The sequence below is a fragment of the Chrysoperla carnea genome, chromosome 4 (genome assembly GCF_905475395.1).
Source record: "Chrysoperla carnea chromosome 4, inChrCarn1.1, whole genome shotgun sequence".
Taxonomy (NCBI): domain Eukaryota; kingdom Metazoa; phylum Arthropoda; class Insecta; order Neuroptera; family Chrysopidae; genus Chrysoperla; species Chrysoperla carnea.
In genome coordinates, this window is record NC_058340.1 from 71,448,259 (window position 1) to 71,462,975 (window position 14,717).

Sequence of the window (14,717 nt, forward strand, 5' to 3'; positions counted from 1 at the left end):
AATCCCGTTCGCGGTATAACTAGGGAAGCGGGTTCGATTCCTACCATCACAACCAAAATTAGTTTAATTAATAGTTGTGATGGGTTGGTGTAGTGCATGGTACCTATATGCATGAAGGAGGTGCACTCAACCTATGAAAATAATTGAAGAGCTGATAAATGAAATTATCAGCGGAAATGGTGAAAAAACACATATGGTAACCTAACCTAACCTAAACTAACCAAAAGTTATGTACTTTAATGCTGTATCCTGTGTTATCTATAATACGCTGTTATTGGGAATTAACAAAGATTTTTAGTTAGCTATCTTTGGATGGAAAAACGGAAAGAAAGATTGCTAGTGTTATGAAACATCAAACTTTTTCGAAAGTATTTTAACTTTATCGAAAGATTCTTCAGAGAAGTATTTACAGAGATTATTAACAGTATCAGAAGACAGAAAATTTAGTGTACATCTTATAAATAATTTGGGAGCATCCAGAAATCGCGCGGCCCGATCAAGAGGGGGAGGGGATTAGTTTAATTGGTACACTGAGACACATTACCCTTCTAAACTAGAGAACATCCTTAAAGTACATGGTTCGGTCAAGAGGGGTAAGGAATTAGTTCAAAAATTACGCTTTTAGCAACACGAACAGTTTAAATATCGATATTTAATTTCAAGCATTGGGTACTTTTATATTTTATAAACGCCATATTCATACAATGCCGCAATGTCAGTACTTCAGAAAATGCAAAATGTCTTTTTGATTTGTTAATAAAAAAAGCTATGTTCCATTCGAGGGGGGTCATAGTTAAGGCTACGGTAGGATTGATCTACGTAGTTTATTGACGCTCTCTTTGTGGTATATGTCTTTGAATATATTTTATGAAGTAGCACTCCATCATGTACGCTATTCATTTTCGGTTTTTCTCTTGTAAGCAATCTAGGTTTTATATTACTATATCTTTGACAATTGTATTGATGTAATGAGTTAGGTTATATTTTATGGGTATGAGTATGTATTTTAGGTTAATAGGTAGTAGTTAGGCTATAACCTATACATAAATTACTTCTGCCAAACTTCAAAACACATAACTTTTCAATTTTTGATATATTTCATATTTTTAATGCGCTTTTCCTCTTCATACATACAATACTAACCCAAAGCACAGCAAAAAAAAAAAAACGTAGTAATATTTTATAGTTATTATACGAGAGTCATCATGGCGGCGGAGAGGTAATCATGAACTGAGGTACACATGATATATCAGAACTTAAACGATCATTATTTACTATCTGATAGAAAGTAATTGTTATAGCCCCCAAAACTAATTGTAACACAGGACTACCGATGATTTATAAATCAGCTTTAGGTTATTGATTGCAACTCCGCCACCTGGGGACAAAAATTCGAACTTATTAAAACAGGAAGTGGGCCAGTTTTTAGTAGTTCCAATTTAGACTATCAAGTAACTTACCATTTATCAATAGGTAAGTTTAGAGGTAATCAAAGTAATTATGAATCAGACGGACTCACCAGGAATGGCACAAAGGAACTAAGCATCCGGGAGTACCTTCTCCTACTGTACTTCATGTCTTCTTAAAAAAGGTCACAAACAGTAAATGGAAGGAGGAACGAATTCTTAATTCTGCAAGATAAAAATGATCGGAGTCCTAGTTAAGGGCGAAGTTAATATCTCTCTTACAAGAGAGTGTGGCTCCTTCCCGAGAGCAGCACGTCGTACGATTCGTTGCTTTTGATCTGAGATGTTCTGGTATCCATGGCAGGAAAACTTATTTCATCTTTCTTAGGCTCTGTAGACATTTCTCTCACTCGTAAACCCGGCAAAATGTTATTTTGATGTAAAAGACTACTTCGTTTATGTTTGTGATTTAAAGTATGATATAAACTTCTATTTGAAAAATAATATGTACTGCTCTAGTGTGAATCTGTCTTTAACATTTTTGTATTTCATTTATATTTCAGTCCCCAATTGTCTCCCACCTAGAAGACTTGAAAATCACGAGGGAAGCTCCTTGTTCCACATTGTCCAGCATTGAAAACGTTATTCCACTACAATATTGTCAAAAACATATGCATGGTAAGCTTATACGAGCTTGTTGTGAAATGACGTATAATTTTTGTCTAATACTGTACAAACAGAGGCTTCAAACTCACACACACACATTGCTTACTCATTATGTAATCATATGTTTTCAATACTTCTACTATAGTTGTTTCTGTTACAATCACAGTACCCTATTTTAGTTTTGTGTAGTCTTCGTATATTGCAATCGCAGAGTTACTATCTCAAAGATGAATTTTTCTGGTAACCCTTTCTATTCGTTTCACCAGGAGTTGTTGGTCTGCCTTTTAAAGATCCTACCTAGCAATGCTTCCTCGTTTAGCACACACAGCCATCCATGGAAGGTTAATAAAACATGAAGAGTTTTAAGTACATGTTGTAAACATATAAATTTTAACTATCATTTTTGTGTAACATAATATTATTTTTAAACACTTTACTCAAAATTATTACATTAGAGAAGATAAAGAGGTGTTCTTTTATAATATTATATCGAATAGTAAAAATATCATGTAAAGTAGCCCATTAGCTATCAGTACTTTTATACCCGTGTGCAAATTTTACATATATATACCGGGCATACCATCAGAATCATTATTGTACATTCTCCAATTTTTTGAAAATATTAAAACTATAATTTTTATATGTATGTAATTTCTAATCAATATATTTAAAAATGGAAGTTGACTGATCGATCAACGCACTTCTAAAACCGCTGGGTCTAGAAGCCTGAAATTTTGTACACACGTTCCTTAAGTAACGTGTCCCTTCTAAGTGCGCACTTAGAAGAGATTTTTGGAAATTCATCCCCTGCATGTTAATAATTTTATAGACAAATATAGATCAACGTATGTTATAATGTTACCAAGGTTTTTTTTAATATACAATAATTTACAATATTCAAAAAATAATCATTCTTCTCTCAAGCGGTATGATATGAATGCTTCTTTATAAATCAAAAATCAAAAAACTATTATTGAAATTGAAAATTTTTGAAGTTTATGGGCGACTTTACATAGATAAAGCAAAAATTTTATATCAAATAGTAAAAATGAATAAGTTTTTAATAAATGTGTTACGTGACATCATATAGCATATATGTCATCATTATTGGTATTAAAAGAAAATCGTATTTAAGTGTAATATTAATCATAGATTCAAACCAGTTTTATTGTTTTTATCGTGTGTCATTTTAATATTCTATTAATCATACATTTAAACCAAGAATAATATTTCACTTAAATTTATTTTATCGGCTTCTTTTGTCCAAAGTAAAGTAAATAAATATTGGCGAAAAAGTTCGGTTTGAGTATATCTGTTATATAATATATAATTTTACTAGTTTCAAAAACATTCCTCCTCTTTCAACTGTCCAAGTCCTCCTCTTTTCAATTTATTTTAAATTTCTTGAACCAAGTTACATTGCATAGTTCAAAAATCAATTATCCGTGGAATATTGAAATTATGACCTTGTGTACATTCCTCGAGAAACGAAAACGTACGAAGAAAAAAAATTCCGTAAAACATTGTGTTACGTAATAATTTTAATTATATATGTACCTATATTAGACTACAAGCCGAAGCTAAATTTTTCGGGTAAAATGATCCACCAGGAATCTTGTTGAAAAAGATGCTCTTTTATGTAAAAGTAAGTTAAAGCACTATGGCGTCAATTTTGCGCGGCAGAGGTGAGTACAGGTAAGAATATTAATGCCTCACCTCTGCACCAGCAAATATGTATGGCGTTGCTGGATACTAACTCTGCATAAGTATTCGAAGCAAATTATATAAATGCCGTACAGAAATAAATCACGTGAGGCTTCGGAAATTGACGGGAGATCAAAAATTATTTTTAATTTCCGGTACCGAAGTTACCGGATTTTCTGTACAGTTTTTATGTAATTCGCTTCGAATACTTATATTATAGGTTTAGTACCTAGCAACGCCGTACATATTTGCTGAAGAAGGGATGAGACATCAAGCGATGTGGCATTAATATTCTCACCTATACCGCCAAAACTGACGTCATGATGCTCAAAATTACTTTTACATCTCTTTCAACATGATTCCTGGTGGGTCATTTAACTCGTTAAATTTTATCATGGGCTTGTAGTCTACATATTTATACATAGGCTTTTGTATTTTAACATTTCTACGTCACGAACATAGCACGCTTAATACTTAAATAACGTTTGTAATCTGTGAATTCTTTTGTATATTTTATTCATTTTAATTAACTTATAAATAATTATACATAGCTTTTAAAAAAAGTTTTATTTGTAAAGTTCAATATTATTTATGAAAATTCAAAGATTTTGATTTTCTTAAAATATATAATTCTAGACCCAAAAAATTATTATTCCGATTATAAAGGTAAGTAAACCAGAAGGTTACAGTATATTTTCGAATATTCTTGTTAAAGTATATAGGTTAATTCCCGGAAAAAATATTATATATGGTATTCTAACACCTTATGTCTCACAATGGAAAACGGTAGTTACATTCAATCTACACTTTTTCATCCTCTTTACACTTCTATAAATTTTAGGAAAAACTTTTTAATGCATAATAACAGTTACAATATTGGTGCCATTACTAATATTAGGAAATAAAATGTCATTCGATGAGTGATAAATGGATAACGAAAAAGGTTTTTATAGACGTAAACTCGTAAACTATTGAAGAGAAAAAAAAAAAGAAAAAGTATATATCCATATCCAAAGAAAATAATTTCAGCTTAGCTCACTGGTTCTCTTCTTCTTGTGCTGAGGCGTTTTGTGTGTTGTCGTCGTAGCAAGCGCATAGAGAAAGAGGTGAACTACTGCAATTTAAATGAACCAATGGACGACAAGGGATTGTGAAGTGATGATTGCAAAGAAATAAATAATGAGATGTAGTTGTAATAGTGTGTAGATATTGGACTTTCAACAGGGTGTAAAAAGATAATGGTATTTCTTTGAGGGTATCGTCGGAACAATACAAATTCTAGGAATAATATTGCTCAAAAAGATCTATGAACATATAGTGTATTGGCAAAACATTTTAAATTCAACTCGACTTGGAATGCGTTAACTTAGTTAACTTGATTAGGTTTGACGATCTTTTTAATCTCAAATATCGAAATTTTAAATTAAACACGAGTATTTCTAGGTCTTGGTTCTAGAAGATGCTTTTGTGAGGAGTATTTTCCATGCCTTTCTTTCGAATATATTTTTTGCAATTTAAACTAACTTTGTAAGCTTATTAGCTCTTTTGATTAAATTTAACATGGAGCCTCAAATATGTCGACAATATAAAAAAAAGAATTTTTTGTACTTAGTCACGTTTTTAGAATTCAAAAAATCGATTTTCCATTACCACAAGCATACTTTAGTAAAGTTTCGCCTTATCACAGGTAAATTTAATCCAATTGTGATGACCCAAGTTAGCAAAACCTTTACTTTGATAGCACAGATGTTGTTTCAAAAGTCACATATAACCAAGTATCAGCAGCGTTATTAGATATTTAAGGTTAAAAGACGAAAAAGTCAGTTTTTTTGGGAATATCTCGTTTCTTTTGTCTTTAATCGTATTTATATTTATACCATGTATATATGAAATATACATAGTATTATAAGTTTAGTCCCAAGTTTGTAACGCCTAAAAATATTGATGCTACAAAAAAAAAATTGGTATAGGTGTTAATAAAATCACCTAATTAATCCATTTCCGGTTGTCCGTCCGTCCGTCCGTCCGTCCGTCCGTCTGTGGACACGATTACTCAAAAACGAAAAAAGATATCAAGCTGAAATTTATACAGCGTGCTTAGGACGTGAAAAGTGAGGTCAAGTTCGTAAATGAGCAACATGGGTCAATTGGGTCATGGGTCCGTAGTACCCATCTTGTAAACCGTTAGAGATAGAATAAAAGTTTAAATGTAAAAAATGTTCCGTACAAAAAAATAAACAACTTTTGTTTGAAACATTTTTTTGTAAAGATTATTGTTTACCCGTGACAGCGCAAATTAGTTCAGAACATAATTGATATGTTATATATAACACATAGTATCAATTATTTGCATAGCAACAACATTGTATATTTCAACCATATACGTCACTTATAAGATTGTATTATTTGTTTGTGTATCCGTCTGTGGACACGATAACTCAAAAATGAAAAAAGATATCGAGCTGAAATTTTTACAGCGTACTCAGGACGTAAAAAGTGAGGTCAAGTTCGTAAATGAGCATCATAGGTCAATTGGATCCTGGGTCCGTAGGACCCATCTTGTAAACCGTTAGAGATAGAACAAAAGTTTAAATGTAAAAAATGTTTCTTATCAAAAATTAAACAACTTTAGTTTGAAACATTTTTTCGTAAACATCACTGTTTACCCGTGAGGGTGACAATTAGGGCGGGAATTTTATAATATGTACTATACTTGATTATCAGTTGTGATAAAGAAACCAACACTGCCTATACATGGTATTTCAACAATTAACTCAGTCAATTGTTTGTTTTCACTTGTTATTATTAAAATTGTAGAAAAATTTATAATCAAAATTGTACTGTATTACTAATTTACTTTAATCCATAATTTATGATGTTAGAAAAGCGAATCGAATTGTGGTTTGTTTTTGATCAAATTTTTCGTACAAAAATTGTTATTTTTACAAGAAAGAACTGTGTAGGTATTGTAATTTTTAGCTATTCGCACCGTGCGTGAGTTTTTTCGGAGGCGTTTCCATGGAAACGATACACTACTTTCATTATAGAATTGTATGGATGAATATATAATTGTATGGATTGCATTTATGACTTTCATTGAAAATTTAATATTATTGTCTCACAAATTTAAATAAATAATTATGATAATTTACATTTGAAAAATAATACTTGTGCAAATTGATTTCTTATTTTCACAATTTTTAATGCATTAAGTTTAATTAATTAGTGTTTTTCAATAATTTTAATTTGACATTTTATATAATATAAACATGTTAAGAATTGCAAATTAGTCATAACAGCTTCCTTTAACGCCAAAATTGTTTCACTGGAAGCGCTGGTATCGATTTTATTGTCCCTACCATGACTACGCACACAACGAATACCTCAGTCATTATTCATTTTATATGCTTGTAATACACAATTCTCTTTAGTTCCTGTTTCTGAAAGACATTATCTGTGTGGCTTCGATGATACACTTTGTACATGGAATTCGACCATAAAACTTGAAATACCGATCAAATAATGTTATATATATGTATTGTAGCAACAAATAAAATTGAAAAATGAATGGTGTTTGTGTATTCAGACAGACTCATAGATTTACAGACTTAGACACACACAACATGGCAAACATTTATTTATTTATTTTAGAATATTTACAATTTACTATAAGTTCTGTTGTGAGTTGGAGAGTAAGTATATTGATAAAGATGAAATAGCTTTTACTTTAACAGAGATTATCTAGACGAACAGTTTTCTAGTTTTCTATCAGAACAATCAATTCACTTATTCAAATATATTTTGTAATTTTAAAGAACATCTTTAAAATAACTATACGTTTGGATTGAAAGTGTTTAATTTTGTTTATACTTTTTGGTAAAACTTATTCGTAGATATAAAGCTAGCGTACATTTTTCAGAAAGTCCAAACTGAGAAGCATGAGATTCGAAAAGCGTTCTTGAGTCAATAGTCATCGACGTTCGCAATCTGCAATTTATAATCATAAGTTTTGAAAATGATTTTTCCCCACTGCAAATAGTTACCATTATCGATAAATAAATACAAAGTGCCACTTCCGCATTATAAAAAGTAGATTGAACCTTATTTTAAGTAGTAAAAGCTTGAGTCGCTCCAAATCATTCTTGATATTTTAAATTGAGCGTCTCCAATCTTTTCGCATAATCAACTTTGAATGACTCATAGAAATAATTATTTTCTGTTTTTTTAGTACAAGAAAAACTTGCCATTTAGAAATGTTTTTTTTAATTTAATTTCTTATATTATCGAGAAGATAAATAAAAAAAAAATGCAAAAAAACTTTTGCTCGACACTGAACAAAGTAGTGGCGTTTTGTCGGGTGTCTGAGAAAATAGTTTTTGTGTTTGTTTTTGATTTATCTTCGTTTTTAGAATAAGAAAATAACCAGATATTCATCAATTTTGAGCTGGCGGTGCATTATATTTGATAAAGATGAAATAGCTTTCACTTTAATAGAGATTATCTTTCTAGTCGAATAGTTCTAGTTTCTGTGTATCAGAATAAACGATTTCCATTTATTCAAATATATTTTGTAATTTTACAGAAACCTCTTTACTTTAAAATAGTTTTGACTCGAAAGTTATTAGTGTTTGTTTTATACTTTTTTGGGTAAAATTTATTCTAGAAATGTAGTTGTCCATGACCTTTCATACAATTTTAAATATTCTTGGATAATAAGTTTTTATAAAATCTATTTAAAAACAAGTGAAGATAAAGTACTAGCACTTTTTGAAAAAATCGAGAAAAACGCATTTTGGTTTTGGAATTTGATGAAACTCGGTGGATGGGGTAATTTTGAACCAAAAGTATAAAAATCCGATTAATTTAATGATTGGATGCAGAGTTTCTAAGATATCGCAATATTTGGATCGATTTTAGCCCGTATCTCAAAAACTATTCGACCAGTCATCAAATGTTCTCGAAATTCCACAGTATTTAAGTTGGTTCAGTTAACTTAATGGACTAAAAAAAAGATATAACCAACTCGATTTAATAATTTCGCATAGTTAAATTAAAAGTGATTAAAAATTTTGTAAAATACTAACCTCATCGTTATGCGTCCAAAATATAAATGGCGGTGGTTCTGGACTATGTTTGACAATACACGTTAAATTCATTGTACTTCCACGATTTATATAAATATCTGGTCCACCTAAAACAGTTGTTATTGGCTCTGAAACAAAAACAAAATAAAACTGTTACTAAATTAAAATATATATTAAAATTTGCATGCTTTACATTTTACAGAATTTTATTATCCTACAGTTCTATTTGGTTCTGTTCTCATATATCGTTGACAACGTCGTCTTGAGAGAAGAATATATCCATTTTAATATAAAATTGAAGACAACACACAGACAAATACTGGTATTTCTCATATCCGTTCACCGTTTACCGTTCGTTCTATGATGTTCTGTGTTACGACTTACTCTCTTTATACCATGAGACATTACAAAATATCTGCATGTCCTAAATTCCACGTGTTTGAAAACGAGGTCACAGACAATTCGTCAATGTTTGAGAGTTCTTTAGGGAAAATTCTTTATACAATCATGTTTAATAAAATAGATACAAAACTACAAAAAATTACATGAACCAGAGAAGTCGTGGATCATCCGGTAGGAACTATGTTCTTTTCAATATCAGTTAAGTATATTTAATTAAAAAAAAATATATATATCGACATCGGTGAGTTTCAACTTGAATACCTTCCATACGCGGATCGAGCACCATAACCACAAGACCATGTGCACATTGAGAATACTACTGATATTTCATGTGAATAAACTAAAGAAAAAATGTTGATCGGTCGGTGTCTGACACAAAAGAACATATTTCTAAAAAAAGTAAGGAAGTCATATTTCCTTCTCAAGTTTTTGAAAACATTAAGAAGCAACATTAAGGATGTATGAGCATGGTAGTGGGGGCACAAATTTAAAAATAGATATTTTCAATTTGGATGATAAATTTATATTATTACTTGACGATATAAGACGAAAAGTAAGAATAAAATTTTTCGATATCTGGCTTAATTTTGAAAATATCGAAAATTTTGTTTAATTATTTAGCTTTCGATATTTCGAAAACCAAGACACATATCGAAAAAATTTTATTCTTATTTTTCGTCTACATGCATGAAGTTACAACAAAATTCATCATCAAAGTTGAAAATAAGATAAAAATAATTTCAACCCTTAATCTACCCTGCTCTTACATCCCTTATATGGACGGTGACACTTAGTTTTTTTCTTTTCTAATTCATTGCTAATATGTTTACTTTCTATTAAAAAGTTTTTTTTTAATTTGTTTTCATTCATTCCAAATGAAAATTATCAAAAACTTCCAAAATATGTCGTTTTTTGAGATTCCTCCATAAGAGCCAATGTATTTTATATCGATTTTTAATGACTTTTTTCTTAAAAATTTGCACGGATACCTAAGCTGAAATTTTAACCACATATTCTTTGAGTAAAAGACTACGTACAAACAAATTTTGAGCCTTTAAATCAAACATTGTTGTCATGCTCATACATCCTTAAAGGGTGAGAAAGTATTGAGGAGATTGAAACTACGAAAAGCCACTTTCTTAGCATTTAAAGATGTTCCTCGTGAAAGACCAAAAAAATTTCGTTTTCTTAGGTATTGAAATCGTATGTATATGCAATCTCATTAAAGTCAGATAAACAGGTAAATTTTTTAACACTCTTTACGGATTTATTTATTTGGATAGATAAAGTTTGCGTTGAACTGATAAAAGGCCAGTTTTCTTAAGAAAGATATTAATACAAGTAATGAAAAAATAGTTATTATAATTTTAAAGTTATTAATTAATTGTTATTAAAGCAAGAAAATGACACGATGTCGTACGTTGGGTCGGTAGAAATATATATTTTATATTATACCATTCGCGAGCCATTACAAAGTTATACTTTTAGCTAGGATATTATACACTTCAAGGGAGTTCATTTTTTTATGAATCTCAGAGTACTTCATTTTGGTGAACAAACAACATGTAATGTTTAGTTTTTTAAAAATTTGTTTGCAATATTTTATTATATTTTCTTTTTCCAAATTTTTCCTTGTTTTTTTCCATTCTTTTTGAAAATTTTTGTAAACAATTTGTGTGTGTACACAGACTGTGAAGTTTTCACTATTGTTTTTCATCAACAAAAATGAAAGTAAAACTTGGCGTTTTTTCTTTTTTTGTGTGTGTTTTTTTTTTCGTAAGAAGAAAATTGTTTTATAACTTCAATATAATAAAAATATTATTTATACAAAAAGCATTGCGAGACGGAGACATGGCTGGCGAGGGAAAGCTGGTGCAAAAAGGAAACAAATATAATACAAAAAAATTTGTTTTTTTTTTCGACACAAATAGAATTGTCATTAATAATACAAGAAAGAGTGGAGGTGGGGGGAAAAAATAAAAGTATAAAAACCGGTCAAATGTGTGATGGCATTAACATGTGAAGTAAAAGTTCTTCGTTCATTTTACTGCAAGTAAAAATGTTGGAAAAATTGGATTAGCCTTAAAAGTATACAGGATGTTTCGTAACTCGGTGGACATAGATACTTTCTACTTAAAATTGTCCAAAGAATACGCTCTTAAGCTATGTCCATCGCGTCACGGAACATCCTGTATATAAAGGGTATCTTTATTAACGTTCCCGTATAAAGTTATTGTTTCCACACCGCGAACCGTAAAGTAAAATAGTTTTAATTTTTAATTTTTGTTTGTTTACTAAATTTTGTATAAATTGCATACCTAGACTATACCTAGAGCATACATGGCGCAGTTGGTTAAGGCGGTTGGCATCAATCCAAGAGTGTTTACTTCATATAACATAAAATAGTTTACTAATTGATATAACGTTGAATTAAATAATGTACGAAACTTATTTCTGCCAGGAATCATGCTAAAACGATAAAGCAGGGATGCGAAAACAGTTACCATAGCATGGTCGTTGTAGGGAAAAAGGGAATTTTCCCGTAGATGAAGTAAATCGCTATGCTGTAGTTTTCCGGTCATGTCTATTCTATGCCGGCATATTTCTCCAGGCATATCTCTTATCTAAAGTCAGTTGTCGGTGTTTTGTCTTCTCGAGATCCCCGCTTGAGTGTGGATAAGGAGTTATGTGCAAAAGAACACCTCGGAGAGTAATCGAAAAACTAACAGTAAAACGGAGGTGTCTATCATAAGGCAAGTTCTAAAACTTTAATTTATCAATGAATGTAATCTACTTCAATCTATAGAAAGTTATTGGCCTGTGTTTCAAAAGTCATGTTTACCACGATTAGAACCTTAACTTAAATCTGAACTTTATACTAAGCCTACTACAAATTGACAAATAGGGTCGATTCTTAATATTTTACCTAGCGTCGCTGGTTAACGATATCGAAAGAAATTATTAGAAACTGTCGCTTAGAAGACTTTTTTATACCCGCTTACCGATTTTCATGACAAAATTCGCATTTTCAATTTGTACATTATTTTGGTCTTTATCAAATTTCCAGAATTTCATTAAAATTTCAATTCGATATTCCTATAAATAACGAAAATATGAGCGTGTCTTCATCTTAAACGTGACACACTGTATATTTTATTTGGAAATATTTTCACTTTTATGCCGAAACGAAAGAAAAATATGTGCGATATCATGAAAGTTTATTGAGTTTAGGTTTTTTGATTTATCGACCGCTACAAAATTATAATAGGAATTTTTTTTTTTTTTTTTGGAACATCATATCACCAAAATGAGGATTTTATTTTGTTTTTTTTTTCTCGAATATAGAATATTTTTTATGAAAATAGATCATATTCACAGTTGGAAAAATAAGTTTATATTATTGGAATTTGTAGAAATAGATACAACAAAAGGTCATAACACTTGAAACCTTATTTCATAGAATCTTGCTCCAAAGTTTATATATATATATATATATATATATATATTTCGTAGAACATAGGTTTTTCAAACTGTATTCTCTATAATAAATAATCTAGATAAAATAAATATGGGATTTATTTCAAGTGTAGGATTTTTCAAGAGAAAATAACTCTAAAAATAAGTTTTACTGAGAAAATCCATTAAAGAAAAGTTATTAGAAACCAAGACTTGGGTGATGATTGTTTTCTTTAATTAGAACCCGAACCTAAGCGACTTTCGAAAAAAATGTTTCGAATAAAATTTGATAGCTTTAATAGGAGAATTTTTCCACTGCTCACTACAGTTGCTCACTACAAGGAACGCCCAAGTGCATTTACGAATACTAAAAAAAAGGCTTATGAGAAATGTTTAAGACTAAAAAAAAAACGTCTCTAAACTATAGTTTCAGGGTCCTTATGGAGATTTTGTCCACTGGACCTATTTCTTTAAATCCGCCACTGGCTATGCTAGTGAATTTTCGCTATATCTCCCAATTTTAAGAAACATGATACAAAAACAGTTCAGTAGAATCAGTTTTGGCTGTAATTGAAAATAGTGGGTTTTGGTATGGAAAAAAGAAAATCATAGGGTAACCTTCGAAAAATGCGCACTTACATCTTACTCGAATGATAAGCACAGACCAAGATCACGTGATTTATGGATGCTCCCTAAGCCTGTATATAACTCATTTTAATATTTGCAACGGAATTCTAAAAAAATTTATTTAATCAAATGTTGGTTTCTTTTATTTTTTTGTCTTCTCTATAGCGTTACCAAATCAAAAACATTTTTATAATTACAGGCATTTGCAAGGATTTGAAATTAACAGGAAGACGTAACAATTCCTTTTGTAATTTTTTTTCTCTATTTTATTTCATTTCATACATTTTTTTTTGTTTTTAGTCAGAAAATTGTTGTTGGTTTACTCTTTTTTTTTTTTTTTTTAATAAAAAGGGTTATTTTTGTTCCCCATTCGTAATATAAGATCGTTACAGTTTGTTAAGAATGTGTGAAAAGTTTTAATTACGGTTTTATCTAAAAATTATTTGTATAATGAGACAATTATAAAAATACTGGAAATTATGTCGTACACAAATTTTAGTTTATGTTAATTATAAGTTTATTAGAGTCATCGTAGAGTTACTCACAGGGCATGATAACCTGAACAAGTTCCAACATCAGATTGGAAAAAGACAATCTCCCGCGTGTGACAGATGCGGTGAAAATTCAGAAACAACATCGATCCACTTTCTCTGTTACTGCCCGGCGATCATACAGCAGCGAAGGAAATGGTTTGGTCCGGCCATAGTCGAACCAGAAGAAATTAGGAAACTCAGCGCTAGGCAAATCCTGGGTTTCAGTACATCAGTTGGTTATAATAGCCACTGAAAAGCGTAGCGGGGATAGAGTACAAGGGTCTATTTGGATAGGTGCTCTGAACCATTGCTTCGAGGCGCAATGCTCGAGAATGGCCCGCTAACCTCCATACCATACCATACCATACCAAGGTTAATTGAAATACACTCATCGTCGCGAAAAGTAATCCGATATTTACGGTACACAAACAGCTTATTCGAAATCATAAGCTTTTTGAAAATATAGCTTCAAAATGATTATCATCCCATACTGCTTTGAGTCGATACTCTAAAGAGTCGGGAAAATTTGTTATTTATTTTCAATTCACCTTGCCTCGCCTCGCCTCGGTTTTTGGAACAATATACCTCGTGCCTCGTTGCCTCGTAGAGAATAAGAGGCGAGGCGAGACTACTTCGTAACCTCCGGTAAAACACTAGTAGAGAAGTATAAAAATAGAAACTTTTCAATCTTTCTCAAAAAAAGTTTGTACCATTTTTTTCAAAAACAACGCAATGACTTAATCTGTGATTAATTTTTTGGTACCAACATTAGCCCTATTAGCTCAGGTCGCCCTAATAGCTCAGTTGGTTAAGGCATAACCAATTCCGTCCGCGGTACG

General features: G+C 30.8%; 1 protein-coding gene across 1 annotated transcript in view; it reads right to left on the reverse strand.

Annotated features, from left to right (window-relative positions):
* The window catches only part of LOC123299333 (zwei Ig domain protein zig-8-like), a 150,461-nt gene that overhangs the window by 16,062 nt on the left and 119,682 nt on the right, over positions 1-14,717 (reverse strand). The window contains exon 3 of the mRNA XM_044881701.1: positions 8,861-8,988. Coding sequence (XP_044737636.1) covers positions 8,861-8,988 — 128 coding nt within the window. The remainder of the gene's footprint in view (positions 1-8,860; positions 8,989-14,717) is intronic.